The sequence below is a fragment of the Strigops habroptila genome, chromosome Z, assembly GCF_004027225.2.
Source record: "Strigops habroptila isolate Jane chromosome Z, bStrHab1.2.pri, whole genome shotgun sequence".
In the NCBI taxonomy this organism is placed as follows: domain Eukaryota; kingdom Metazoa; phylum Chordata; class Aves; order Psittaciformes; family Psittacidae; genus Strigops; species Strigops habroptila.
The window spans coordinates 98,119,310-98,144,691 of record NC_044302.2 but is presented as its reverse complement, the minus strand read 5'-3'; the positions used below and the strand labels follow the sequence as shown (position 1 = coordinate 98,144,691).

Sequence of the window (25,382 nt, the reverse complement as noted above, 5' to 3'; positions counted from 1 at the left end):
GAGGCTCTGCTGCGGTCTGTCTGCCCATGGAAAAGGCAGTTACCACACTAAGCAGTCTCCACACCGTGGGCCGGTGACTGTGCATCAGCGACAAGGGCTGGGAAGGGAGTTGGGGAAGCAAAAGATGGACAGAAAACCCCAAATTTAGCCGAGGTGCAGAATGCTGCTCGTCCGGATTCTGTTTACTGTTTAGTGGTGTGAGAGCACAAACTTCCTCCTCCAGTTTTTCCTCTTAAGCTACTTCGCTTAAGCCAAAAAGTCAAGGAGAATTCTTTGCTGAAGCAAGTGATTGTGCAGTGGTCAGGACAGTCTGATGGGAAAGGGGAGATTCTGGGGGGGGCTCCAGGGTGGTGATGCTCCCACTGATGGGACAAAGCCTGAAAAATAACCAAACCCTCTGAAAGCTGAGCAGTTTTTGGTGTCGCGTCTCCCAGCTTTGAAATGCATCTGGTTGTGAATGTCAATGGCCGGATTTCTCTTGGGGATAAGCTGCAGCCTGCCCTTGCTCTATCAGGGTGGCAGGGCTGTGCTTCAAGCCTCTTTGGGACTGATTTAGCTTTAAACCCCATTAGTTCTGTTCTTTTCAGTGGTGTGCATATGTCTGTCTTTTCCTGCACTGCAGCCTGGTCCCTGCCAAAGTTCATGGTGTGATGCTCATGATGTGCTGCGCTGGGAAAGCACACGGTGACTTTGCTCCCTGCATTCCAGTTTGCTCATGCTCTCAGGTCTCTGCACAAGATGATAAATTGATAAACCCCCTTAAATAAAGGGGGTTTCTCTTTTGCATCCTCCTGCAGCTCCTGCTTGCCCAGGGGCTGAAGTCCAGAGATGCCTGAAGCTACACATGCATTGGCCTGAATGCCCCTGCTCACATGACGCAGCCTGTGCTGCCTGTGAAAGAGCTGTGAAGACACACCAAAGGCGGTGTTTGTTTCCTCTTGCCCTGAATGTAGTGATTGCCCCGAGTTGAGCAAATGTGGGCTTTTGTTTGCGTTTGGTTTTGCAACATGCTGTTCTTCTTTCACTTTAATCATTTTCTTGGAAAGTGCCTGGTTCTTCCCCAGGCTGCTCTTGCAGAGTATTTCGGGTAACCCAGCAGCAGAGATTTGGGTTTCATCAGAGCACTTTGGTCCTGTAATAAGAAAAATAGACATTATGGTAATGCTAAAAAACCCCACTTTAAGTCTGGTGTATTGGCTCACAGCTTGCCACTTGGAGAGTGGATTTTCGGTCATTTTGCATTTAATGAGACGAAACCAGTGCTCTACTCTCTGCAGTGTATTTAGCAATGCTGCTACAACAATGCATAGCTCAGGCAAGTCATTCGCAGTAAAAACTGCACTGGCATATTTAGTTTTCTAATAAAGCATATGTCAAAGTACCCAAAAATACTTGTATACCCCCCAATGCGTAGGAAAGAGCTATTGCATCTCTTTTTGCAGTGGCACAAAGGAAGCGTGGGGGAAAATGAATGCTTTGCCCCTTGCTGCAGAGCAAGGGAGCATTGGTGTGTGCGAAGGAACCAGCAATTCCTCTCTCTGGCCTCTCTGGCATGGGCAGATGGTATTTTGTCAGTGCTGTGGCTGGCTGTATTTCTCCTTCATTGCCACGGTACTCTTTTAGCCCTGTTTAGCTGACTGGGGATAAACTCCCTTTTCTTGCATCCCCACTGCCAGCCCCAGGCTACTGGCTTCATCACCCAGCTGCTGAGTCACAGTGCAATGCTGGCTGTGCCGTTTCACTTCCCCTTGCTCCTGCCTGTCCTTCTCTAAATGGGGCCTGGCCTGGCAGAGTTTATCAGCAGCGTTATGAAACCCTCAGGTCCTCCTTTGAAAGGAACAAGGTGGGGTACGTGGGAAGAAGCAGTTCAATCGAGGCAGGATGGTCCATTGCTCTCTGTGTCTCCAGGATGAGCAGGATGGGTGTGTTTCCCTATGGGAAGGAAACTTCAAATGGAAAATTATTAATCAGAAAGCTGCTTTTTGCTGTTCTGAGACGCGTGAATTTACAGCGAGTCCTATTCCTCCCTGCAGTGAGTTTTGTCTGTCCTGTTGTACCCACCTGGTCATGGAATGGGAAGGAACTGCAGCCTCTTGCACCCTGCACCCTCATGCACCAGTGCAAGGTTTTATTTCATCCCAGCCATATCTGCAGGACCCTGAGCGATTCTGAGGCTTGTGCTGACTGTGAGCAAGAATAGCACAGCCATTTATTGCTGCACGGTGCTTCTGGCTACTAAAATAGTCACCCAGCTTCTGCTGTGTTTATCAAAGCAAGTGGGGCTGAGAAGAAAAGTTCTGGGTCCTTCACTTCATTTCTGGGCCCCTCACTACAAGAGAGACATTGAGGTGCTGGAGTGGGTCCAGAGAAGGGCAATGGAGCTGGTGCAGGGCCTGGAGCACAAGTGTGATGAGGAATGGCTGAGAGACCTGGAGAAGAGAAGGCTCAGGGGGGACCTTATCGTTCTCTACAACTGCCTGAAAGGAGGTTGTAGTGAGGTGGGGGTCAGTCTCTTCTTCCAAGGAACAAGCAATAGGCCAAGAGGAAATGGCCTCAAGCTGCACCAGGGGAGGTTTAGACCAGGTATTAGGAGAAATCCTTCCCTGAAAGGGTTGTCAAGGCCTGGAATAGGCTGCCAAGGACAGTGGTGGAGTCACCATCCCTGGAGGCGTTTAAAAGACATGTAGATGTAGCACTTAGTGACATGGTTTAGTGGTGCATTTGACAGTGCTGGGTTAAGGGTTGGACTCAATGATCTTAAAGGTCTTTTCCAATCTAAACTATTCTCTGATTCTCTGATTCTCCCTCGTCACTGGCTTCACTGGGTATGTGTCATGAGGAGGTTTTCCATGTTGAAGATGAATGCCAAGCTCAGCAGCTCACCCTTTAGCTGTCATACAAGGTCAAAACATGACTTCAGATCCCCACTAGAGCATTTTAGCTCGTTTGCCTGTAAGTGCACCAAAACCCAAAACATCACAACAGGCACAAAAATTCCTTCTCCTCATCAAGTCCATTGGGAGGATGTTGCAATCCCAGGCAGTGGATCGGGAAGGGGGGGCACATCCTGCTGAGCCCTGCAGACTAGTGAAACATCAGCTGCTGCTTTGTCACCTTGAAATCATCTTTTTGCTGTTTCTGTGTAGTTTCCTCTAAAGAACACATGGGCTCTGAGCTCTGCCCAGCAGGAGCACCAGGAGAACCGTGTGCTGCAGGGTGAGAGGAGAGATGCTCATCCTCTTGCAACCCTCTAGTTGGGGAGGGCTTGGTGCAATTCCCCATCCTCTGTATCTGTCTTTGGCTCAGTTTATTATGTCTTTAAATCTTGTCCTCCGTGCCCATGGCTCTGTGCTTGCCACGTTGCCCTTCCTCTTTCATTGCTCCCTGCCTGCCCTGCCTTTGGGATGTCCTATGGACAGTCATGCTTTCATTCTTTCCATGCCAACATCTGCCCACAAGGGTGATATGAAGGCTGGTTTCATAGCATATAAACCTGCCCTGCTCCTTCTAGGCCAGGAGCAACTTCGCTTCCTGGAGGTAGCTCTTTTGGAAACTTCCACTGTCTCTGTTACCTCCCATGTTTCGTGTAACATGGTGCACTGCGAGGGCTGGTCCAGCCTTGGTTGCTTAGGAAATAGAATCATGAAATCACAGACTGGTTTGGGTTGGAAGGGTCCTTAAAGCTCATCCAGTTCCAGCCCTCTGCCTTTGAGTCTTTGGGTGCCCTGACACTCAGTGATGTGGGTCTGACTGTTCTAGTCAGTGGTTCTCCACATCCATTTTATCTCCTGTGAAACCAGGGATAGGAAGACAAGTTAGGATGTTCCTGTGTTTCGCAACTGGCATGAAGACTGACTTCAGTGTAGGCGTGCTTCCTTTATCACAGGCTCCGTTAGCAAAGACATGATGCAAGCTTGAGAACTGGTTGTGTGTTTATCAGCAATAATCCCATTTTGGAAGGATGTTTGTGCTTTGTAAAGAAACAGAAGCTGTTTTGGTTTCTGCTTAGGTCCTGCTCCACAGTCCTCTCTTCCCATGCATGCCACAGATGGAGCAAAGCTGATCAGGGATACCTAGGGATTTCCTGCAGGTTCCACTCCTCCGCATCTATGCTTCACTTACTGCTTTCTGGCCACAGACATTCAAGTCCTTGACTCTTTAGGGAAGTCCACATGATTAAATCCTTCATTTATCACAAATACCAGCCCTGTTCCTCCTCTTCACCAGGTGTGAACTCCTGATAAATCCCCCCTTCTGCTGCCCACACTTTCACACCAGTTCTCTGCATACTCTCACCCTGGCTTCAAACCATTTCCTGAATCTCTCTGTCCTGGCATTATTCCTCTTTAGGTTTTTTAATAACTGTTTGCGGCTTTTGCTTCCTTTCCCTGAGTTTCGTATCTGCTCCTACCATTGCTTCCTTTCTGCAGGCTCTTTCCCTGTATTTTTTGTTCCCATGTGTGCTGTTCTATGCAACACTGACTGTTGCTCTTTGCAAAACACTACAGGTAGCAGCTTCTGCTCAGCTCCATGCATCTGCTTCAGGCTTCTTCCAGGGCATTTCTTTGTATTATTATAGCACTTCGGAGCCTTGCTCTCAGGCCAGGTTTCCAGGTAAATTGTTAAAAGTCATAGGGCAAAACCCCATTTTTTGTCTTAAGGTGCTTCCGGGCATGGGTATGAGGAAAGAACGGGGTAGAGTTAGGCAGCCTTCGTCCTAGCCCACCTACATCATTGCTGCATGTACATATATATATATCTGTATTTCATAAGCACTGATACACTATATGGTTTTAAGAAGTAATTTGAAGGAAAGCATTGATCCTTCAGAAGTCTATGTGAAGTGTGAGTGGCACTGTGGGGCTGAGAGGGTTGGAAGATCGGACTTCTTCCATCTTGGAGATGGAGATGTCTACATTTGACCAACCAAGCCCTGTGGGTGGTGGAGGCAGGACCTCTCCATGGCTGTGATGTTTGGTGGGGAGTGAAGAAGCCATTTGTGATGTATTGGATGGCTTACAGCAGTGGTGGGGGAGGACCTGGTACTTAGGGAAATGACCTTTGCAGTGACATTTTGAATTGATATGTGGGTCAGTGTTGCTTTTTGGAAGGCCAAAGAGAAGGCTGTTGCAGAACCGGCCATTGAGTGCATCCATGTATTACTGTGAGGGCAGTGAGAGTGAGAGAAGCCCATAGCTCAGCAATCCTGAACAGAAAAGTCTGATAAATTCATCTCCAGTCCAGATATATATATATACACATACATATATATATGTATATATATATATAACTGTATCTGGAGACTTGTGGGGTTTTTATTGTTTGATTTCATTAAGTTAAAGCTGACAGCTAAAGTCCTGGGAGGAGATGCCATGTCTCATGGGGCCAGCTGTGCTTAGGCCAGGAGGAAGCAATGGAAAGTTGTAGAGGACTGAGCTCTTCTGTTTTCTTAAAGTCATGAAAGTGTCCCATATTGCCACCATCGTTCTCATTCTGGAGCCTTTCCCACCCCTCAAAGAAACAGATCTTATTTCATAAAGAGGCACTTGCACACTTGCTCTCAGCTGAGACATCGCTTGTGCAAACACTGCTTGAGGTGGCAGTGCCCGTGGACTGCACTGACCAGGGTGTGACTCCTGTTCTTGTGCTTTCAGAGTACGGATCTGACAAGCACAGTTGGCTATGACAGCATCATTCAACATCTGAATGATGGCAGGAAGAACTGCAAAGAGTTTGAAGACTTTCTGAAGGAAAGGTATGGAGCTGCCTCCAACAACACGTTGGATTAAACCTGGGAAGTGGGGTGGTGGCACTGCTTCTACTCATTGTATTCCCAATGGTTTCCCATTGTATTCCCAGTCTGGTTTCTGTCACTATGTCATGTCCACTATGTTTTATGTTTTAACATGTTTTAACGTAAAACACCTTTGGTCTCTGTCTGATGAGGAAATTAGGTTCTTACGCTGTCCTTTCACTGCATTGCTTGGTGCTGTGGTACGAAGTCCATCCAGACATGGACTAGATGATCACATTTTGAACTGTCTATTAAAAAGAAAAGAGGAATCAGGAGCAGTTTAATAATTCAGTCTTACATGTTGGATGTGTTTGCAGCTGCTGGTGGCCTGCCCAGGCCACACGCTCTCCAATGAAGTCCACCTTGCAGTTCAGCTTGCAGAAGATCTGTGGCAGAGGAGAGACATGGCTTTGTTCTGAATTTGTCTTTGTACATTATGGACAGCCCACATAATTTATGTTAAAAAGAAGTAGTAGCACTAGTTAGTGCATTTATTAATCAGAGGATATGACCTAAGTAGAGGTTCTGTAGAGGGCACAACACAGGTGGTCTGGCCATGTATTTTGATTTTATGGTTCTTCTGGCTAGCTATGGCTAATGAATAGTGTTGTAGAACAACCCTGAATTAATGTAATTTTGATACTGAGAACTGGAGAAAACAAACCTTTAAATACAAGACTTGGTAGAAACCAGCCTGGAATAAATGTAACGAGGATGAAGAGGAGAACCTGCTGTTAAAAGTGTCTAATGCATCTATATCTATCTAGGCTGTAATCCCACATTCCAGGAAAATTTGGGCTTTCAGGCTGCCTGAGGAACCATCCACTGAATCCCAAGAATTGTGTCCCACTCATCTGTGGCAATGGAGAGAGTGCAAAAACTGTGCTCTGTTCCTCTTTGCTGCTGAAGGAGGTTCCCACTGAGGTGTCTAGCCAGGAGGAAGTTAGAGGCAGGTCCTGGACTTGCTACTGGCATCCCTCTCTGAACATGGCCCACCTCTTCATGTACAGCCCAGCTGTTACATGGTCCCACTCATGGAGAACATGACTGCTGGATTTGATGCTTTGCCTCAAAAGGAAATTCATGGGAATATTGTTAGAGGGGAAAAAAAATCAATTTATAGTATTTATTTTTTCTATTTCCCTACAAGCTTTTGGTTTTTTTTAAGAGTTAAGTTAGGTGAACCCCACTGCCAAACTCTAGAAATCAGTAACATAGGCATCTGCATCTGCGCTAGAGATACAGACATTTTAGGAAACTATTTTATCCAGTAGACCTTGTAATGCAAGTCTTTAGCCGTGCTTGTTTCTCTCCAGTGACTGCAGACAGCTAGGGCAGCTTGACTAGGTGGAGTTATCTGCATTTGACCAACTAAGACCTGGTTGTCTGTGCATATTTCAGTGCAACTGCAGAAAGCTGCTTATTCTTAGACTTCAACACATAGGTTTTCTTTCCCCCCAGCTCTTTCTTCCAAGAGAAGAGGACAATACAATCTCTCAAAGGTGTTATTTATGTTACTGCACAAGATGTGGTCACTTCTTCAGGTGTTCTTCCTAAGAAGCAGGGGAGAGTACTATTGTCTCGTTCTAAAAAGAGCTGAAATGGCCCAGCTGAGCTTTGGAGTGCATGTAACCAAACCAAGTGTAAGGTCCTACACCCGGGTCGGGGCAATCCCAGGCACAGCTACAGGTTGGGTGAAGAAGAGATTCAGAGCAGCCCTGCAGAGAAGGACTTGGGGGTGTTGGTTGACGAGAAGCTTAACATGAGCCGGCAGTGTACGCTTGCAGCCCGGAAAGCCAACCGTATCCTGGGCTGCATGAAAAGAAGCGTGACCAGCAGGTCGAAGGAGGTGATCCTCCCCCTCTACTCTGCTCTTGTGAGACCTCACTTGGAGTACTGCACACAGTTCTGGTGTCCTCAACATAAAAAGGATATGGAGCTGTTGGAGCGAGTCCAGAGGAGGGCCACGAGGACGATAAGAACATGGAGCACCTCCTGTATGAAGACAGGCTGAGAGAGTTGGGGCTGTTCAGCCTGGAGAAGAGAAGGCTGCATGGAGACCTCATAGCAGCCTTCCAGTATCTGAAGGGGGTCTATAAGGATGCTGGGGAGGGACTCTTCCTTAGGGTCTGTAGTGGTAGGACAAGGGGTAATGGCTTCAAACTTGAACAGGGGAAGTTTAGATTGGCTATGAGGAAGAAGTTCTTTACAGCGAGGGTGGTGAAGCACTGGAATGGGTTGCCCAGGGAGGTTGTGGATGCTCCATCCCTGGCGGTGTTCAAGGCCAGGTTGGACAGAGCCTTGGGCAACATGGTTAGTGCAAGGTGTCCCTGCCCATGGCAGGGGGGTTGGAACTAGATGATCTTAAGGTCCTTTCCAACCCTTACTATTCTATGATTCTATGATTCTATGCTAGCTGAATGGTCTTCGAGGTGCCTACTCCCTTATGATTTAAACCACATTTGGTTTAAGTCAACCAAATCAGATTCAAAAGCACTCTGTGGGGATGGACTGACAGACACTGATGGCCGAGACACAGAAAACGTGTGTACGGACAAGTCTTGTTCACATGGGAAACTGAGCTAAAAACTGCTGAGGTGACTCACGTGGCTCCATCTAGCCACCAGCTGCACTGGCTGCCTCGTCCTCCATCTCCTGTGGAGGTGGTCCTTTCATCCATTCGCCATGGGGAGATGGGCTGAGCAATGCATTGGAACCACAGGCACAGGAAAGCAAGTGTTTTCACTAGAAGGGCTGTTAGGGAGCAGCAGACAACAGTCTTCCTTCAGCCCTGTCCACAGTTAGTTTGCAGCAGATGGGGAGGGTGTTAAGAGTGAGTCTTGGCTTGGCCTGCAAACAATATCAGTTTCTGAAATGAGAACTTCCTCTCATTTATCTCTTTCCTCAACAGGGCAATAATAGAAGAAAAATATGGCAAAGAGCTCATTAATTTGTCAAAGAAGAAGCCCTGCGGGCAAACGGAGCTGAAGTAAGTTCACAGTCCCATGTATGTTTTGCTTTTATGGGTGTCCTTATTTGGAGAAATGAAGGAAGGAGGCTATGAAAGATAGAACAGTGTTGAAATGTGATTAGGATGCTATCAGAGGATGATGTGAAATCGGTAGGTGAATGAACAGTGCAAAGTTTGGTTGTACTTTGCTGATGATTGAGTTGGGCTCTACCAAGTTCCCACCAGCCATAGCCTAATCAAAGCACTGTGGATGCTCAGGAGAGATGTGGGGTGGTAGTTCAGCAAAGGGGCAAGGATCGTAAGACCTTGGGTTTGCTCCTAGCTGTTTTTGTGGCCAGAGGGAAGTACAGGTACTTCCTTGACTCAAACCATGCAAATCTTCAAAGCCCAGTGTTACCATGCCGCAGAGATCCTGTGGCCACTGCAGTTGGCTTCATGACTGTATCTCCATTTCCCCAGCATCTCTTGGCACCTTCTACTTCCTGCTTTGTTTCTATACTTTATACATGCCTGGTCTGATATTCTCTGATCATTTATTTACAGTTTTATATTGAGGTGTCACATAAAATATTTCTAAAATCTTTATTGTACAATCTTAACAGGGAGAAAAGTTCCCTGCATTTCCAACCACTGGCCAGTGCACCATGTAGAAGGTGTTCATATGTCCCAAGTGATACTTTTAGGAGATTGCCTGAAATATTTGTCATGAAACTCAGAATTGTCAATAGCATCCAACGTTCAGAAACATCTAAGGTAGATCTCAAACCAAGTAAGCTATGTTATATTTGCTGAGGGGGAAAAAGCCAGATGTGTAAAGAGGGTAATTAAACCTGCTTCAAGCTGTCTTGGCTGGTGTTAAGTGAGGGACATGCTATCCAGTTTGAGAGAGGTGCTCTGCTGATGCCTGCACCTGACCGTGCTTTCCCACTCTCTTTAATATGTTTTTTAGCACGCTGAAGAGATCCCTGGATGTCTTTAAGCAACGTAAGTAATTCTTCATGTTTGTCAGGACACTTGGCAGTGCCAAAGCCTGCTAGTTTAGGAAAAAAATAGCAGAGAAACTTCTAAACCTGTGTGATGCTGGAGTTAGGTGTAGGCTGGCCTTCTGGCCCAGCTCATCCCTTTGGCTCCAGAGCATGGGTGGGAGAGGGACCCAAAGGGCATCTTGCTGGGGATCTTTGTTTCCTTTGGGGCTGGTTGCAGCTCAGAGGTCACCCTTGTGCTGTACATCAGAAGCTGTGCATGGGAAGCTCATCTGGAGTTTGCTGGATTGTCTTGCCTTGCCCTCTTCCCAAGTAACAAGTGACAGGACAAGAGGAAATGGCCACAAGCTGCACCAGGGGAGGTTTAGATGTTTATTAGGAAAAATGTTTTCCCTGAAAGGATTGTCCAGCACTGGAAAAGGCTGTCCAGGGCAGTGGTGGAGTCACTGTCCCTGGAGGTGTTTAGAAGACATATATTTAGAGGTATTTAGAAGATGTGACGCTCAGTGACATGGTTTAGCGGTGGACTTGAAAGCGCTGGAATAATGGTTGGACTCAATAATATTAAAGGTCTTTTCCAGCCTAAATGATTCTACAATTCTAATTAGACAATCCACAAGATGATGCTTACATCGTCCCTTCATTTCCGTGCCTGCCGGGATACAGGCAGGCAGCATCCCTTCCCCAGGGGCTGGCACTCTGCTCTCCTGTGCTGAGACCACCCTCTCCTCCAGCCACATCTGTCTGCTGCCCTGACCCTTGATGAACCTCCCCAGCGTGGCTCTGCTGTGAGAGCAGCTGGCTATTCATAGCTGTGGGTCTGAAACAGCTCTAGGGCTTGAATCGTGAGCTACACTTTGTTTATGTCCCTTAATGAGCTTACTGGGGTGCTGTTCTGTGGTATGGCCACTCACTTTCAGCAGGATGAGCCTGAGCTTTTTTTAGCGTTAGTGTTTCTGTGCCCCAGCTTGACTGCTAACCTGGGGCAACGCTTCTTTCAGACACCTTCTTTAGGGTGCTGTATGTTGAAACCTGCCTCAATTCATCGAGGTGAGGGGCAGATGTGACTGTGCTTGCTTTATATCAGTTTTCTACCACTGAAAGGGAGGCCCCAGCAGGACTGACCTGTGTATAGGCAATGGTGCTTGGATGCCACTTCAAAGGTCCTGCTGCTTTTATATGTTTCTGCAAGGGGATTTGTGATGTGGGATCAGTTTGATGTCAGCTACAACAGTTGACTTGAGCAACAGAGTCATTTTATATATGTATATATACATAAATTTCTTTTCTTTGCAGAGATAGACAATGTGGGACAAGGTCACATCCAGCTGGCGCAAACCCTTCGGGAGGAAGCAAAGAAAATGGAGGAATTCAGGGAAAAGCAAAAACTGCATCGGAAAAAGGTCAGGGTGTTGATCCACCACCATCCCTGGTGATGGATCCTGGCTCTTGCTCATGCCTCTACCATGCATCAGCCGCCTGTGTGCCCCCGGTGCCTGCCACTGCTGGGAAGTCCTGAGCTCCTTCCTGTAGGTTGCAACCCTGCTGCTGAACTGTGCAGCAAGCTCCGAATTCCTTTTCTCACTACCACATCTTCTCCATTGGGCGCCGTTTGGGGCCAGCTATCGCAGGGGCTCAGCTCCAGAGAAACCAGCCTCAACCAAGAATGCTCTTAAAGAATATATATATCTCTCATATATATAGTGTTACATGATCTCCATAGGGTTTGCTAAAATTGGCAAGCCTTTTAACCTCTTCTGGCTTGAGATTCCTTTGTCTGGAAAATGAGGGAAAACTGCTAGAAGGAGAGGCTGATTTGGACCTAGCAGATGGGATTGGGCTTCCCAATTTTTCCAGATCCTATGGAGATGACACGGTACTCTATATTGCTGGATTTCATTTGTAGAGCTCCTTTGCATATACAAGGGGAGGCTTAGATAAAAGTATAAAAGGTGGGTTTTGTGAAGATGCTTGAGGTGGACAAAGGTCCTTAAACCCATCTCACTTTGGCCTGTGCCTCTTCCTTTCCTAAGCCACACAGTCCATCCTGGAGCTTCGATGGTCAGTGACGTGTTGACTCTGGGTCTGTTGTCTTCACAGATAGAGCTGATAATGGAGGCGATTCACAAAAACAGGAATCTGCAGTACAAGAAGACCATGGAGGTAAAGCAAACCTGCTGCTGTTTCTTGCTATATGAACACTGCTAACACACATGCACAGCGCTGGGGCAGTCTTAAATGTGAGGGTCTTCCTCTGCTGCACCTCATGCAGTCACAACATCAAGAGGTGCAGCAGAGGAAGACCCTCACATTGAAGTCTGCATACTGTGCTCTGAAAAACGGAAGAGTGCACCAGGGGCAGCCTTGCAGGGATGGATATGAATGATTTGGATGTCAAGGACTCAATTGCTATGAGCTTTTCATCCCAAATAAAGAGCAGCTTGTCTTGTGAGGTCAATTTTGCTCAAGCAGTAGGGCACTGGGGACCTTGTGTGCTGTCCCGTGCTCTGCGGGCAGCCTGTGGCCTCCTCTTCGCTTCTAGGCTGTGTTTTCCTCCAGAGCTACCTGCATGAGCTGTCGTAGCAACTCATTGCTCGCTAACACGCTCCTGCCCTGTTTGTTGGCTCTCCTAGGCCAAGCGGCTCTATGAGCAGCGCTGCAGGGATAAGGATGAGGCGGAACAAGCTGTGCACCGCAACGCAAATGTGGTTACACAGAAGCAGCAGGAGAAGGTATGGAGAGGTGGGTGGCCATGGGACAGGAGGAGGAAGGGTGTACCCCCTTGGAGCTCTCCTGCCCCATGACTCTTCTCCCAGCTCTGGGTTTTGGGGTGAGATGGAAGGGCTGGCGATGTTCTCCAGTTGGTCTTCAGTATTGTTGGCAATGCACTTGGGCTCTCCTCTAGCTTTCTTCTCTCTCCCATTTTTGGCAGCTGTTCCTCAAGCTGGCTCAGGCAAAATCATCTCTGGAGGACTCTGGTGAGTGTGGAAATGCAGGGTTTGGAGGGTGAGGGGAGTGTTTCCTGGGTCAGGGGCATGTGAAGCCATGGCATGGCTCTTGAGTGAGCTCCAGCTCTTGGCTGGCTCCTCAGAAACTCATGCCCAGGGTACCACAGGTGGAGAAGCCTACCTCTGGTTGCTGCTCCCACCATTTCCCTGTGGCCTGACCCTCCACGTTGCTGTGCAGCTCTGCATCTCCTTGCAGTGCACGTCCGGAGCTGAGCTCACACATTACTGCTGCTTTCTCCCTGGTGTCCCAGCCAATTCAGGCTTCATGTATTACCTTCTAGCAAAGGGTGTTTCTAATCAGTGTTAATCAGGTGACAGTGTGATTTCTCTCACAGACAGGAGTTACCAGCAGAGTGTTACCACACTGGAGAAGATCCGGGAAGAATGGCAAAAAGAGCACGTCAAAGCTTGTGAGGTAAAAGCCCCAAAATGCCTTCATGTGGCACTGTGGTCCTCTGGATGCCCACCCGTCGCTGTAGGGGTCCAGGATGGCGCAGATTTGCCTTCTCTGTGTTGCCCTGGCAGTGAAGCAGCAGGATGTGCTGCTGTGTGTGTGTCTGTGTGTGTCTCACTCTTGGCTTCTGGATTTAAGGTCCCACCACTTCAAGGTTTCCCCTATTTTTTTGTTTTCAATTTTTCTTCCACCACCTTTTAAAATTAACAGAATCAAAGCAGTGACTTTTTTGCCCATTAGCCTGATTGCGTGTTTGGTGTGGCCATTATCCTGGAGAGCCGTGGTCACCTCTGGGTACTCAGTGACTTAAGCCCAGTGTGTCCTACAGCCACACCAGCACCTAGCAGATTTCGAAACTCTGGAAGACTTTAGATGAGTTTGCAGCAGAAGGTGCTGGCACACTGGGGATGCAGGCTGGGTGAAGCCATCTCCATCTGAACCCTATGTGCCAGCAGCCCTTCACCGTATATCTCATGTGATAGCATGGGACCCACTCTGAGTGGATGTATCAGCCTAAAGCAGACTGTCTCATAGCAAAGTGGTCCAGCCAGGACTTCCAGCAAGTGCTGGGGAAGTCCAGAGCTGGTGGTTAGAGGACCATGATGCTGCTTTGCTGCTGACCTGTGTCTTGCAGCCGCCTGTGATCTGTAACCAACCGTGGAAGAAGTGATCCTGCCCCTCTACTCTGCTCTCGTGAGACCTCACTTGAAGTATTGTGTACAGTTCTGGTGTCCTCAACATAAAAAGGACATGGAGCTCTTGGAGCAAGTCCAGAAGAGGGCCACGAGGATGATAAGGGGGCTGGATCACGTCCCATATGAAGACAGGCTGAGAAAGTTGGGGCTCTTCAGCCTGGAGAAGAGAAGGCTGCGTGGAGACCTCATAGCAGCCTTGCAGTATCTGAAGGGGGCCTACAGGGGTGCTAGGGATGGACTCTTCATTAGGGTCTGTAGTGATAGGACAAGGCGTAATGGCTTCAAACTTAAATAGGGGAAGTTTAGGTTAGATAAAAGGAAGAAGTTCTTCACTGTGAGTGTGGTGAGGCACTGGAATGGGTTGCCCAAGTAAGTTGTGAATGCCTCCATCCTTGGCAGTGTTCAAGGCCAGGCTGGATGGAGTCTTGGGTGACATGGTTGAGTGCGAGGTCCCCCTGCCCATGGCAGGGGGGTTGGAACTAAATGATCCTAAGGTCCTTTCCAGCCCCAACTATTCTATGATTCTATGGACAGGGACTGCAGAGGTTGAGGTTTTTTCCCATGTCTGCTGCAAGCTTGCAAACTGCCTTTGCACTCCCAGCTTGCAGATCCCTTCCCAAGCTACTTCTCATCAGGCCTCCACTTTAAGTTTTCCTTTTGAAATGGAATTTGCTGTCTGTTTTGTGTCACATGTGGCAGTGTCTCAGTGCTGGTGTGCTTTCCATGTCAGGGATCTCTAGAAGCCTTTATGATGGTGGTGTGTGGAAAGCAGTAGTTTCACTTTCACAGATGGAATACGTGGAGGTTGTCCCCTCAGTGTGTTGCAAAGGTCATAACTGGTAACAAGTGCATAACACGTGGGATGAAAGGCTGTCTTTCAGGGAAGTCTGTAAAGGCTCATCAAATTGAGCTATACCAGACAGCAGATTTCAAAAGACTTGGGTTTAAACCTGCTTGGAAAAGGGATGGGTGGGAAAGAGAGAGATGACAAACCAGTCAACACACTTTGCTTTCATAGATCCCCAATGCTTTTTTATTGCTCCATACTTGTGGGAGAGAAGTCAGCTGGGACTGCAGGACCATGGAGTACCTAGGGAACATGCAGTGCCTTGAGGAAGCTGGCTTGGTCTCCCCAGAGCTAGTGGTGTGCTGAGTGACCCCTTCCACTTCGGTCTTGCAGACCTTCCTGAGCTTAACGCTCATCTTTGAAATACGTGGGTGGGTAAAGGGATGACTTCTTCTCTGGACGAGGTCTTTTCCAACCTAGTTGGTTCTATGATTCTAGGACTCGTCACTTCCATGTTTCCTGCAGAAGACCAACATCACCTGCTCCTCGCTGTGGCCAGTGATCTTTGTAGTGGGACGAGAAGAGATCAGAAGAGATTTGCTCTCTTCTTAAAGATGTTAGGGCTGTTTTGTCTGTGTCGTTTCAGTTCTTTGAGACTCAGGAGTGTGAGCGGATCAACTATTTCCGCAATGCCCTCTGGCTTCATGTCAACCAGCTGTCCCAGGACTGCGTCCAGAATGATGAAGTATGTCAAAGGAAAATGTTCATATTTATGTTGGGAAAACAAAATGCAGTTGGCTTCCCTGTGCTGTCTGATTTGGGTTGTGGCCTTTAATCAGCCACCAGACACAAGCATGAGTGTGCAGGCAGGTTCTGGCCAGAGCTCTCGCAGATGAGGTTTCCTCTGGGATTCCCATGGTTTTTGAGGGTGGCAAGGGCCTGGCACAGGTTGCCCAGAAAAGCTGTGGCTGCCCCATCTCTGGCAGCGTTCAAGGCCAGGTTGAACGGGGCTTGGAGCAAGCTGCTCTAGTGGAAGGTGTCCCTGCACACGGCAGGTGGTTGGAACCGCATGAGCTTTAAATGTCTCTTCCAACCCAAACCAGTCTGTGATTCTATGATTCCCCTACCATTGAAGCTTGTGTCCTGGGTGAGCACTGGGCTTTCACCCATGTGTGATAAACAACTGGAAAAACCCTCCTGTGTTTTGACCTCATGTACAGAAATGCTTTTGATTTCCCTTTTACAGAAATATGAGGAAATCCGCCAGAGTTTAGAGCTGTGCAGCATTGAGAAGGACATTGATTTTTTCGTAAATTTACGCAAAACTGGAAGTTTGGCACCAGGTAAGAGCTCAGTGAAATCTCACGGAGTAGTGCTGACTTCCTTGTATTTTCTCTTCCAGCTGCTGCTCTGATCAGCATCACTATGGGTGCAAGAAACATTTATCTTGCAACGTGCCTCCTTTCATTCACTGGCATGCAGCATTGATCTCTCCCACTTTTGACCAGCACCTGGAGATAATCTCCTGTTTTTCTAACTTTAAATTCCCTGATCAGGCATTTTCCCAGAGAGGGGACTTAGCAGCTGAATGTTGGTAGGACAAGAAATTAATAGCTTTAAAAGATCTGGACTTTACTGTTGTAAACTTTTGTAGCTCCTGTTGTTTATGAAAACTACTACAATACACAGAGAAATCCAACCCCTGTAAGAAGTCCGGTTCCTGTGCCTGTATCAAGGTAAGGGACATAACATGTACAATTGCAACTGGTATTGCAAATAATGCTCTCCCCCCACCCCAAAAAAAAGCACATTTTGTTGCTTTCAGTCTATGGAGGCAGTTGCTTTCTCTTGCAGCTATGGCTGCAACTATAGCAGTTGCAACTATGCTTTCAGTTTCTTGAAGGCTTGAATTGGGGAGTATTAGAGGAAAATATTTCCCACGCTATCAGTTCACACAGCAGGAGTTATGCTAATGTGCTGCCTACTATAAGCTGTTCAAGAATCCCCTCAAGCCCAGTCAAAGGGTTTTGCTCCCCATTTGGGGGCCATTTCTCTCTTCTCATGATTGGGAATCTTATTCTGAAAGAGCTTGTGGTGAGGGTGTGCCCATTTTATTCTTGTACTAAAGCTATTCCAGAAGTCCTTCGCATGGAGGTGAAGGGCTGCAGCGTTCAGACAGCTGAAAAGCAAGACAGCCTGGGGAATACTGAATTTCATGTCTTGCTCTCTCTGAGCTCCCTTGTAGAAGAGTTCAGGTTTTGGTGACAGAATGAAACCTGCTGGGCTTCCCTGTATGGTTCTGCATGTGTTCTGTCTATCCGAGGAGAGATCGGATCAGGTAAAAGCATGTGTAAGTAGAGGAAGGCCAGGGTGAAGGATGCTTGTGCCCGAGGGGAAGGTGAGGAGTCGCGGCCAAAGAGTCATGCTAAAGATGAGTGTGTCACTTTTGGCTGTCACATCTGGAGAAGAGTCGCATCTAATTATGGCTTCCTGATGTCTCACTCTGGGCAAAGGCATGTAAAAGGGCATGTCCTGAGGCTCACTTGTGATTGTGTCCCCAAGTTAGTGCTCTTTGGTGACTTCTTCCTCTCCCCCACCATATCAGCTTCAATTCCCATGTCTGCCAAGCAGGCTGTTGGTGGTGAGCCCACCATGACGTACCTTGGTATCAGGTCCCCATAAAGCCCAGGCTGGCCCAACCTCTTGCCCTCCCACCAGCTCTGGGAGGGCACTTGGGGAGCACAGAGCCAGGGCATTGGGAGTCCCAAAGCCAGCACATCCTCATCTCTGTGTTTTTTCCTGTGCAGGAGGGCACCTCTACCCACCCCGACCAGCGCGCCAGGTGAGTTCCTGGCTTTATGGGGTTTCTGGCTCCACAGAAGAACTCTGCTTTTGCTCCTCCCCATCACATCATGAGCTTGAGCTCTCTCAAGGGAATGGTTTAGGTGAAGCTCCTGCTCCAAGTGCAGTCCCCACTGAAAGATGCTGGAAAGTGACACTCTGACTTTGGAGGCAAGGTTTCACTCAGGAGGAGTTCTCATCAAAGCCCTGCATGTAGGCATTTCTGAAGCTTAAGGATGTCCAAGCTTGGGATCCCCCCAGTCTCTGCAGTTTGGGCCTTTCCCTTTCAACAGCTTGAGCTTAAAATTCTCAGTGCCACTTTAATGATGAAACTTGGTAAAATGCTTTGGTTGTTCGGCAAATCAAGACACCTCTTTCAGCCTCCTCCACCATTGCCTCCCATCCCTTTAACACAGGTGGCCAGTGTTTCTGTCCTGTGTAGAATCTTGTAGTAAGCACTTCTCATAAGCAGACCTAGTTTTTTTGTGCTGTGTTTCAGGTGAGCCTGATTATGCCACAGTTGACGGCTACAGCTTGATACATCACTAATAGCCACAGTAAGTAGTCATACTTGATGAAGATAGGATTTAATATGAGATGTAGCTACACAGAGGAGGGTCCATGGAGTAAGAAAGGCCACATGTTAAGGGATGACAATTTGAGGTGACCAGGTTGGAGTGATGATCATGTCAGCTCTCCAATCTCTTGTCTGAGCTGAAGCTCTGGTTTAAATGCTGTTGATCCTGTTCTGTAGGTTCTCCAGGCAGAAGACACTGTTGGTTTGGCCAGCATGGTGGTGTTTCCACATACTCCCAGCCACACAGAGCTGAAGTGCTTCTCTGTTTCAGCAAAGTATTTGAGGACTCAGATAATTATTTGTACATTCAGAAAGTGCCTATTAAAAATCCGTGCCTTTGATCAGCAAACTCCTTGGACAGATAGCCCATCTTCACGCTCGGGGGAAGAAAAGGAATATAAGCGATGGACCCAGACACAGGGGCGATCTGTGTCAGAAGAAGTTTTGGTTTGAAGTTCTTCTAAAGTGCAGCCATCTGGAAGAGGCTGGAGATAACCAAGAAGTCATACGTGCTGAGGGGAGTGCTGCACGATGCTTTGGGAATGCTGGCTTATGTTTAGGGCATATGTGTCCCGCTCAAATCTCAGGTTAAGCTTTTCCCTGTTTCTAAAGTCCTTCATTAATCGTGATTAAGCTTGTAATTTAGGTTTCATTCTGGCCATGTCTCTCAGGGAGCTCACTTTGAGGAGCACCGACAATACACTGTGTGTCCGGCTTAGCTGTAGATGTGCTCCAGGCTTAAGTGCTGATACTGGAAGCTGATTTGCATGTTGCCTGGTGCAGCAGTCCACAGCGCAGCTACCCAGTGAGAGGCTGTGCTGTGACAAAGCTGCACCCTGCAGTGTTGCTGAGGATCTGGAGAAGTTGGTCAGCTCTTCCACCACCTCTCCAATGAGAGCCTTGCAGATTTTTAGGTTCATGGTATAGCTTGTGCCTGGTAGGCTCTGCAGACCCTAGTTTGATTGACTTTTGGTAAAGAAGTCCCTTGGATTTGGTGTGACTACACACCACTGGAAATGAACTTATATGGTCATGTTGGGCTGGAGCCCTGAAACTCATTTTCTGACCATATCTCCTCAAAGTTCATGCTTTTTTTGTTACCATATACATGATCATGGCTTTGATTCAGAAGCTCATGGGCCACAGGGCTGCTGGTCTCTCTGATATCCTCATGTGCAGCACTGCTTAACAGCTCCTTAGTGCCTTATCACACAGGGATGCAGGATAAGGGGAAGAGCACACAGTTCAGCTGCCTAAACCTGGTGCCAGGTGACTAACTTTGGAGCACAGGGAGTTGCTGCTTGTATGATGTTCTTCAAGTTGAAGCTGCATGACTTCAGTGCATGTCTGAGCCAAACAGTCCCTGGAGCTTTTACTGTATTTCCTTCTGTATAGAAGATGACAGTGAGCTTAAGCATCTGTCCTGCTTGCATTACAATGGACTGTGCAAAGTGCACATGCCAAGGAATCAGTTGTCCATTTTCATTTCTGAAAGACCAAGTGTACAAATATTCTTCTAAAGGACCCTGCTGTAGTCTTAGTTCTTTAAATACATATTTTAAAATTAAGTTTTGAGACTTGTGTGCTGGATATCTTTCTTCTAAAGAATGTCACGTTCCCTTTTCGTCAGGGCTGGGGCTGCTACACCTTCAAAGCACCCTAGGATGTGCAGGTGCCTTCTCCTGGAAGGAAGCCTGCAAAAGCATATCCTTGCTCAGCCTTTACTTCCTACTTGCTCAATACCATGCCAGCTCTGGGACAGAATACACCAAGGCACGCTGGCAGGAGAACAAGTGCTTGTGATGAGCCATGAACTTTAGGCTACATAGGGCTGTTTCTTCTGGAAGAGTATCTACTCAGCAGTACATTGCAGCTTCTTTATCGGGATTTTTCAGCTGGCTGAGCGCTATAGATGGTGTTCGGCTTTTCTGCATGCGGAGGGCCCTAGCGAGGCTGAAAATGGCCTTGCACATTCACTAAACACACCCATGTAATCACCAAATAGCGGTGCTGGTGCTCAATAGACCTAAAGCCAAGCAAACCCTGGCTTGGAAAAGGGGTGTCCAGAAATGGAGCTACTGGGAAGCAAGTCTGTGCACTTAGGAGTGCTGAAATGTCTTCAGCATCCTCCCCTACTGGTTGTCTTCCAAGTGGTGCAGAAGACTTTAGCCTCCTCCTGGACCCCTCTAGTGGGGCTGAGTTTCCTCCCAGGTGTCTGTAGAGGGCTCTGGCCTCCTGCCAGCCACCCACAGAAGTGCTTGGCCTCCCTACAGACCCTGATAACCAGCTGCAGAGCTCCTGCCTTCCCCCTTAGGGACAGGGAGGCCACAAATGCTTTAATAAGACAGAATAAGAAGAGGGATAGAGATAGCATGTAAATCTTATGTCCCTTCAGATGCTGGGCACCCTGCCTTCAGGCAGAGTTCGAGCTCTCCCTTTTTGGTCCTAGGAGCTAATACGTAAAGTATCACAAGAAAACAGCATTATTCGTGAAGGAAGTTCACATGAGAACTTCTTGCTGCATTTCCAGATACAGGTAGGGCCGGGCAGCTGGTGTAAGGGTCAGTATCAGGCAGGAGCTGCCTGTAGACCCCCTGTTACCATGAGATGTACCATGAGATGGCCAAGCTCATCCTGCAGCCACGGGGCTTGGGCAGTGCAGACCAGCCCTGTGCCTGCCGAGGGGATCACCAGCTCCATAATGTGCAGTGGGCTCTTGGCCAGGATCATCTCTGCCTTGACCCACGCACAGTTTCCCTTTCCCACAGGTATTCTAAATTATAGATGATGTTGATAACAAAGAGTCTTCTCAAGCCCAAAGTACAAGGTCTAGTAGAGTGGACATTACCTGTTCAAGATCATTAGGTCCTCGACTACGATGTCTTCTGCAAGGAGGGACTGAGCTCTGCAGGGGCTCTTCCATCTGGGGACTGGATGACATCACTTCTGCTCCAGTGGGGCTTGGCCTCGGCTCCAGCGGTGGCTCCCTGGGGACAGCCGAGCACCAGGGCAGGGATCAGGAGGGTCAGTGATGCCTGGTCCCCCAGGCTGAGCCAGCAGCCCTGCTGTGGCTGGAGATGCCTCAGGCAGTGCAGGTCATGCTGCCCTGCTCTAATGGCACTTCCAGGTCCTGCTATGACACGGGTAGAAAGAAGAAACCTCACACTCACCATCCTCAGTAGTAGGGGCTTGGTTTCTCACCTCACATTGCCTCTAGCAGCAGCTTGACCTCCTGACAGACCCTTATAGACACACCCGGCCTCCTCCCAGGCTCCTGTGGAGGAGCCTGCTCCCCCTTCCCCGAGTCCTCCCCCGGGGCCTTATAGGAGAGCCTGGCCCCGCCACAGTTGTTAAATATCTTTCTTCCTGAATTTTAATGGTGCTGTGTGTTCCTTGTTCACGCTCTTGGTACCGACAGCTTTCTGAAGGCGTCGTTTTCCTTGCAGCTGTGCTCCACAGGATTTCAGTAGTTTGTGGAATGATCTGAACTGAAATAGCTTGCCTCAGAGCTGGGTCAAATTGGAAATGTTTTTCTTAATTGCCTAACCTCTTTCATGTTGTAAACTGCACCACAGAGAGCAACGGCAGTGAAGTCCTGGCTGTCAAAGCATCACAGAATCTTATTGAGGAGCCTGGCCTTCCCACAGGAGCTTATAAATTTGCTGTCCCCATGCCAGGCTGGAAAAGACCTTTGAGATCATCCAATCCTACCATTCCCCAGCACTGCCAAGGCCACCACTAACCCATGTCACTGAGGGCCTCGTCTACACGGTGTGTGAACACTTCCAGGGACGGTGACTCCACCAGTGCCCTAGGTAGCCTATTCCAGTGCCTGAGCACCCTTTGGGGAAGGAATTGTTCCTAATTTCCAGTCTAAGAACAGATGCGGGACTGAGAGATGTGGTACTCAACAGTTGTGGTACTGACTCTGAACAGATGAGCATCACAGAAGTAGGAACTTATATATAAGATGGCTCCATAAAAATATCTAGGAACAGCTATTCTGAAAACTTCTCTCCACAGTACATCTAGCAGAAGTGGACATTAAAATAAAAATTATTGAGCAAAAGTTATTTCCATGATGCCTCTTTCATAAAGGTAGTTTCTCTGCTGCCAAACCCAAAGCTTAGAGACAAACACATAGCAGCAATAGTTAAGGCAATTAAAAGAAGGTTTCCTCCCAGCATCCCTTTCCAGAAAAGAACTGAGTCAAAATATTATGAAAGTAGATGTGTCAGATGCTGGCACATCTAATTACATTATTGTTTGACATATTTTTGCACAACCTCTCACATACCTTGATTATGCTCAGTACCCTTTCAGCCATGTTCTCTACAAGCCCATAGAAAATACACCATGCTTTTTTCAAAGAGCTTACCCCCTGAATGCTCTAATTCCCCACCCTGGATTTTCTATAATCAGTTTGTTCCTTGGTGTTTTCTCACACACAAAGTAAAATTCTTATTTAACTCCCCCTTCCCTCCCCCAAAAAGAGCATAGGACGTACTGGAGCAGGATTATATCTGTCACAAGCTGCTGAAATGACTGTGTGGTATTATGCAAATCAAATCCTCCAGGGATTGTCCTAAATCCACACAAGTTTCTTTTCTGTACATCTACTTTGGAACCTCACATCAGTTTTACTTTTCAATCTTGTTTTAAAGGTATTGTATGACAGGACTGTGTCACTCACTTCACCTTGGCTCACCCAGGGCTGCAGGCACCACACAGATGCACTCTTCCATAAGACCAGGATCAGCCCTGCAAGGCTTAGTCCTCACCTCCTTGTGCTCTGCCCAAATTAACATCATCTTATTGCGAACTAGACTTCAGGGACTTCTCATTTTTATAATTCCTATGAGAATCACCTTTCCAGTTTGGAAACTGGAGTATACCAAACCTCCAGTAGACCTGGTACCCGCTTACACACATCCTCTTTCTCTGCTCAGCTCTGAAACTCTCAGCCCTCAGACCAACAAGGTGTGTCACTCCCGACAAATATTTATACATTGAACTCCATTTCCTTATGCAAGTTCCTGGTGAATGTATAAAACCACAGTCACTGCAATTTTAAAACCTAAAATACCCACATCTATTAATTAAGAATTGAAGGGGAGAGCCTGGTCTCTAATTGCACAGCTCAAACTGTTCATTGTCCTATGGGTGCCAATTATTATGTTCTCCTCAGTGGCATCTCCACTGTAGGCCACGGGGTAATGAAGAAAGCTGAGTAAATAGTGCATACAAGATATCTGTGAATCATTAACAAAAGTCATTAAAACAATTAGAGATGATTTGTACTGAAACAATGTTTAGCACAGAGAATGTTAGTCTTCTGGTGCCCAGGCAGTCTGTGGTACCAGGAATAGAAGGCTCTGCAGCCAAGTCTTAAACAGCCTTTCTGATAAAATGATCCTTTCACATACAGCCACTTTGGAAGCTCTCAGTTGTTTTCTTGTGCTCATTCTTATGAGGGACTATTCTGATGCATTGGCTGTTTGCCGACAAGAAAGATGCCCGTAACCCCCGCAGCAGGGCTCAGCAGGGCAGACAGGTCAGTTGCCCAGGAGGGCAAGTGTTGGATCCTATATATAAAACAAATAAATACAAAGTTGCAGACCAATGTTTATTTACTTTAAATACATTTAGGCACGATCATGGCCACCAATGGGCTTCCTGGGTGGGTGGGTTTTCCATGTGTTGGTACCAGTGTGCCGTACACGTGTTACCGCATTCCCTGTAACAAGTTGCCATTGTCTGGATCCTCCCTGTATGCAAACACACTTAGATCAGGCCTCCATCAACGTGCAATTAAGCTGTTACAGCCATCACTGCTCAATGGCTTGATTTCTGGAACAGCAGATGCCCGCAGTTCTTACTGGACACTTAGAATCATAGAACGGTTTGCATTGGAAAGGACCCTAAGACTGTCCAGCTCCAACTCCCTGCCACAGGCAGGGACACCTCCCACCGGACCAAATCGCTCCAAGCCCCATCCAGCCTGGCCTCGAACACCACCAGGGACAGGGCAGCCACAGCCCCTCTGGGCAACCAGTGCCAGCACCTTGCAAACCCCATGGGGAAGAACTTCTTCATTATATCTAACCTGAACTTCCCTTGTTTAAGTTTGAACCCATCACCCCTTGTCCTATCACTACAGTCCCTGATGAAAAGTCCCTCTCCAGCATCCTTGTAGCCCCCTTCAGACACTGGAAGCTGCGCTGAGGTCCCCACGCAGCTTCTCTTCTCCAGGCTGAACAGCCCCAACGTTCTCCGCCTGTCTTCATACCGGATGTGCTCCAGTCCCTGTATCCTCGTGGCCTCCTCTGGCCTTGCTCCAACAGTTCCATATTCTTTTCATGTTGAGGACACTTAAGCCCTTTTTATTTCAGTGCTCCTGGTTCTGTAACTTTATGTCCTTGTGCCTGAAGAGCAAAGTTGGAGTGGTCCTGCAATTGCATCGGAAATGCCTCATTTTCAAGACGGGGAAGGTGGAAGACCCAGGGAACTACAGACCATGCAGTCTCACCTCTGTGCCTGGCAAAATCTTGGAGCAGATTCTCCTGGAAAGCATGCTAAGGCAGACAAAAAACAATGAGGTGGCTGGTGACAGCCAACATGGTTTTACTACAGGGAAATCCTGCCTGACCAGTATGGTGGCCTTCTATGACGGGGCTACGGAACTGATGGACAGGGGCACAGCAGTTGACATCATCTACCTGGACTTGTGCAAAGCGTTCGACACTGTCCCGCATGACATCCTTGTCTCTAAATTGGAGAGACATCAATTTGATAGATGGACCACTTGGTGAATAAAGAACTGGCTGGATGGCCGCACGCAAAGAGTTGTGGTAAATGGCTCAATGTCCAGTTGGAAAACAGTAACGAGTGGTGTCCCTCAGGGATCAGTGTTGGGCCTTGGTCTTCTTGAACATCTTTGTCAGCGACATGGACAGTGGGATTGAGTGCGCCCTCAGCAAGTTTGCCAATGATACCAAGCTGTGTGGTTCGGTTGATACGCTGGAGGGAAGGGATGCCATCCAGAGGGACCTTGACACGCTTGTGAGGTGGGCCAATGCCAACCTCATGAAGTTTAATCAAGCCAAGTGTAAGGTCCTACACCTGGGTCGGGGCAATCCCAGGCACAGCTACAGGTTGGGCAGAGAAGAGATTCAGAGCAGCCCTGCAGAGAAGGACTTGGGGGTGTTGGTTAATGAGAAACTTAACATGAGCCAGCAGTGTGCACTTGCAGCCCAGAAAGCCAACCGTATC

General features: G+C 47.9%; 1 protein-coding gene across 5 annotated transcripts in view; it reads left to right on the top strand.

The window, feature by feature from the left end:
• Positions 1–25,382, top strand: part of PSTPIP2 (proline-serine-threonine phosphatase interacting protein 2) — a 50,746-nt gene that overhangs the window by 9,956 nt on the left and 15,408 nt on the right. For 2 of the 5 annotated variants that reach the window (XM_030469781.1, XM_030469782.1), the window contains 14 exons: positions 5,655–5,755; positions 8,706–8,783; positions 9,715–9,749; positions 11,045–11,151; positions 11,849–11,911; positions 12,382–12,480; positions 12,681–12,726; positions 13,092–13,171; positions 15,339–15,437; positions 15,939–16,035; positions 16,347–16,428; positions 17,500–17,534; positions 18,033–18,090; positions 18,288–19,685. In XM_030469781.1, the coding sequence (XP_030325641.1) occupies positions 5,655–5,755; positions 8,706–8,783; positions 9,715–9,749; positions 11,045–11,151; positions 11,849–11,911; positions 12,382–12,480; positions 12,681–12,726; positions 13,092–13,171; positions 15,339–15,437; positions 15,939–16,035; positions 16,347–16,428; positions 17,500–17,534; positions 18,033–18,082 (972 nt within the window). In that variant the 3' untranslated portion in view covers positions 18,083–18,090; positions 18,288–19,685. Of the gene's footprint in view, positions 1–5,654; positions 5,756–8,705; positions 8,784–9,714; positions 9,750–11,044; positions 11,152–11,848; positions 11,912–12,381; positions 12,481–12,680; positions 12,727–13,091; positions 13,172–15,338; positions 15,438–15,938; positions 16,036–16,346; positions 16,429–17,499; positions 17,747–18,032; positions 18,091–18,287; positions 19,686–25,382 lie in introns of those variants that run through there. The other 3 variants (XR_003989076.1, XR_003989077.1, XR_003989079.1) reach the window with 3 other exon arrangements.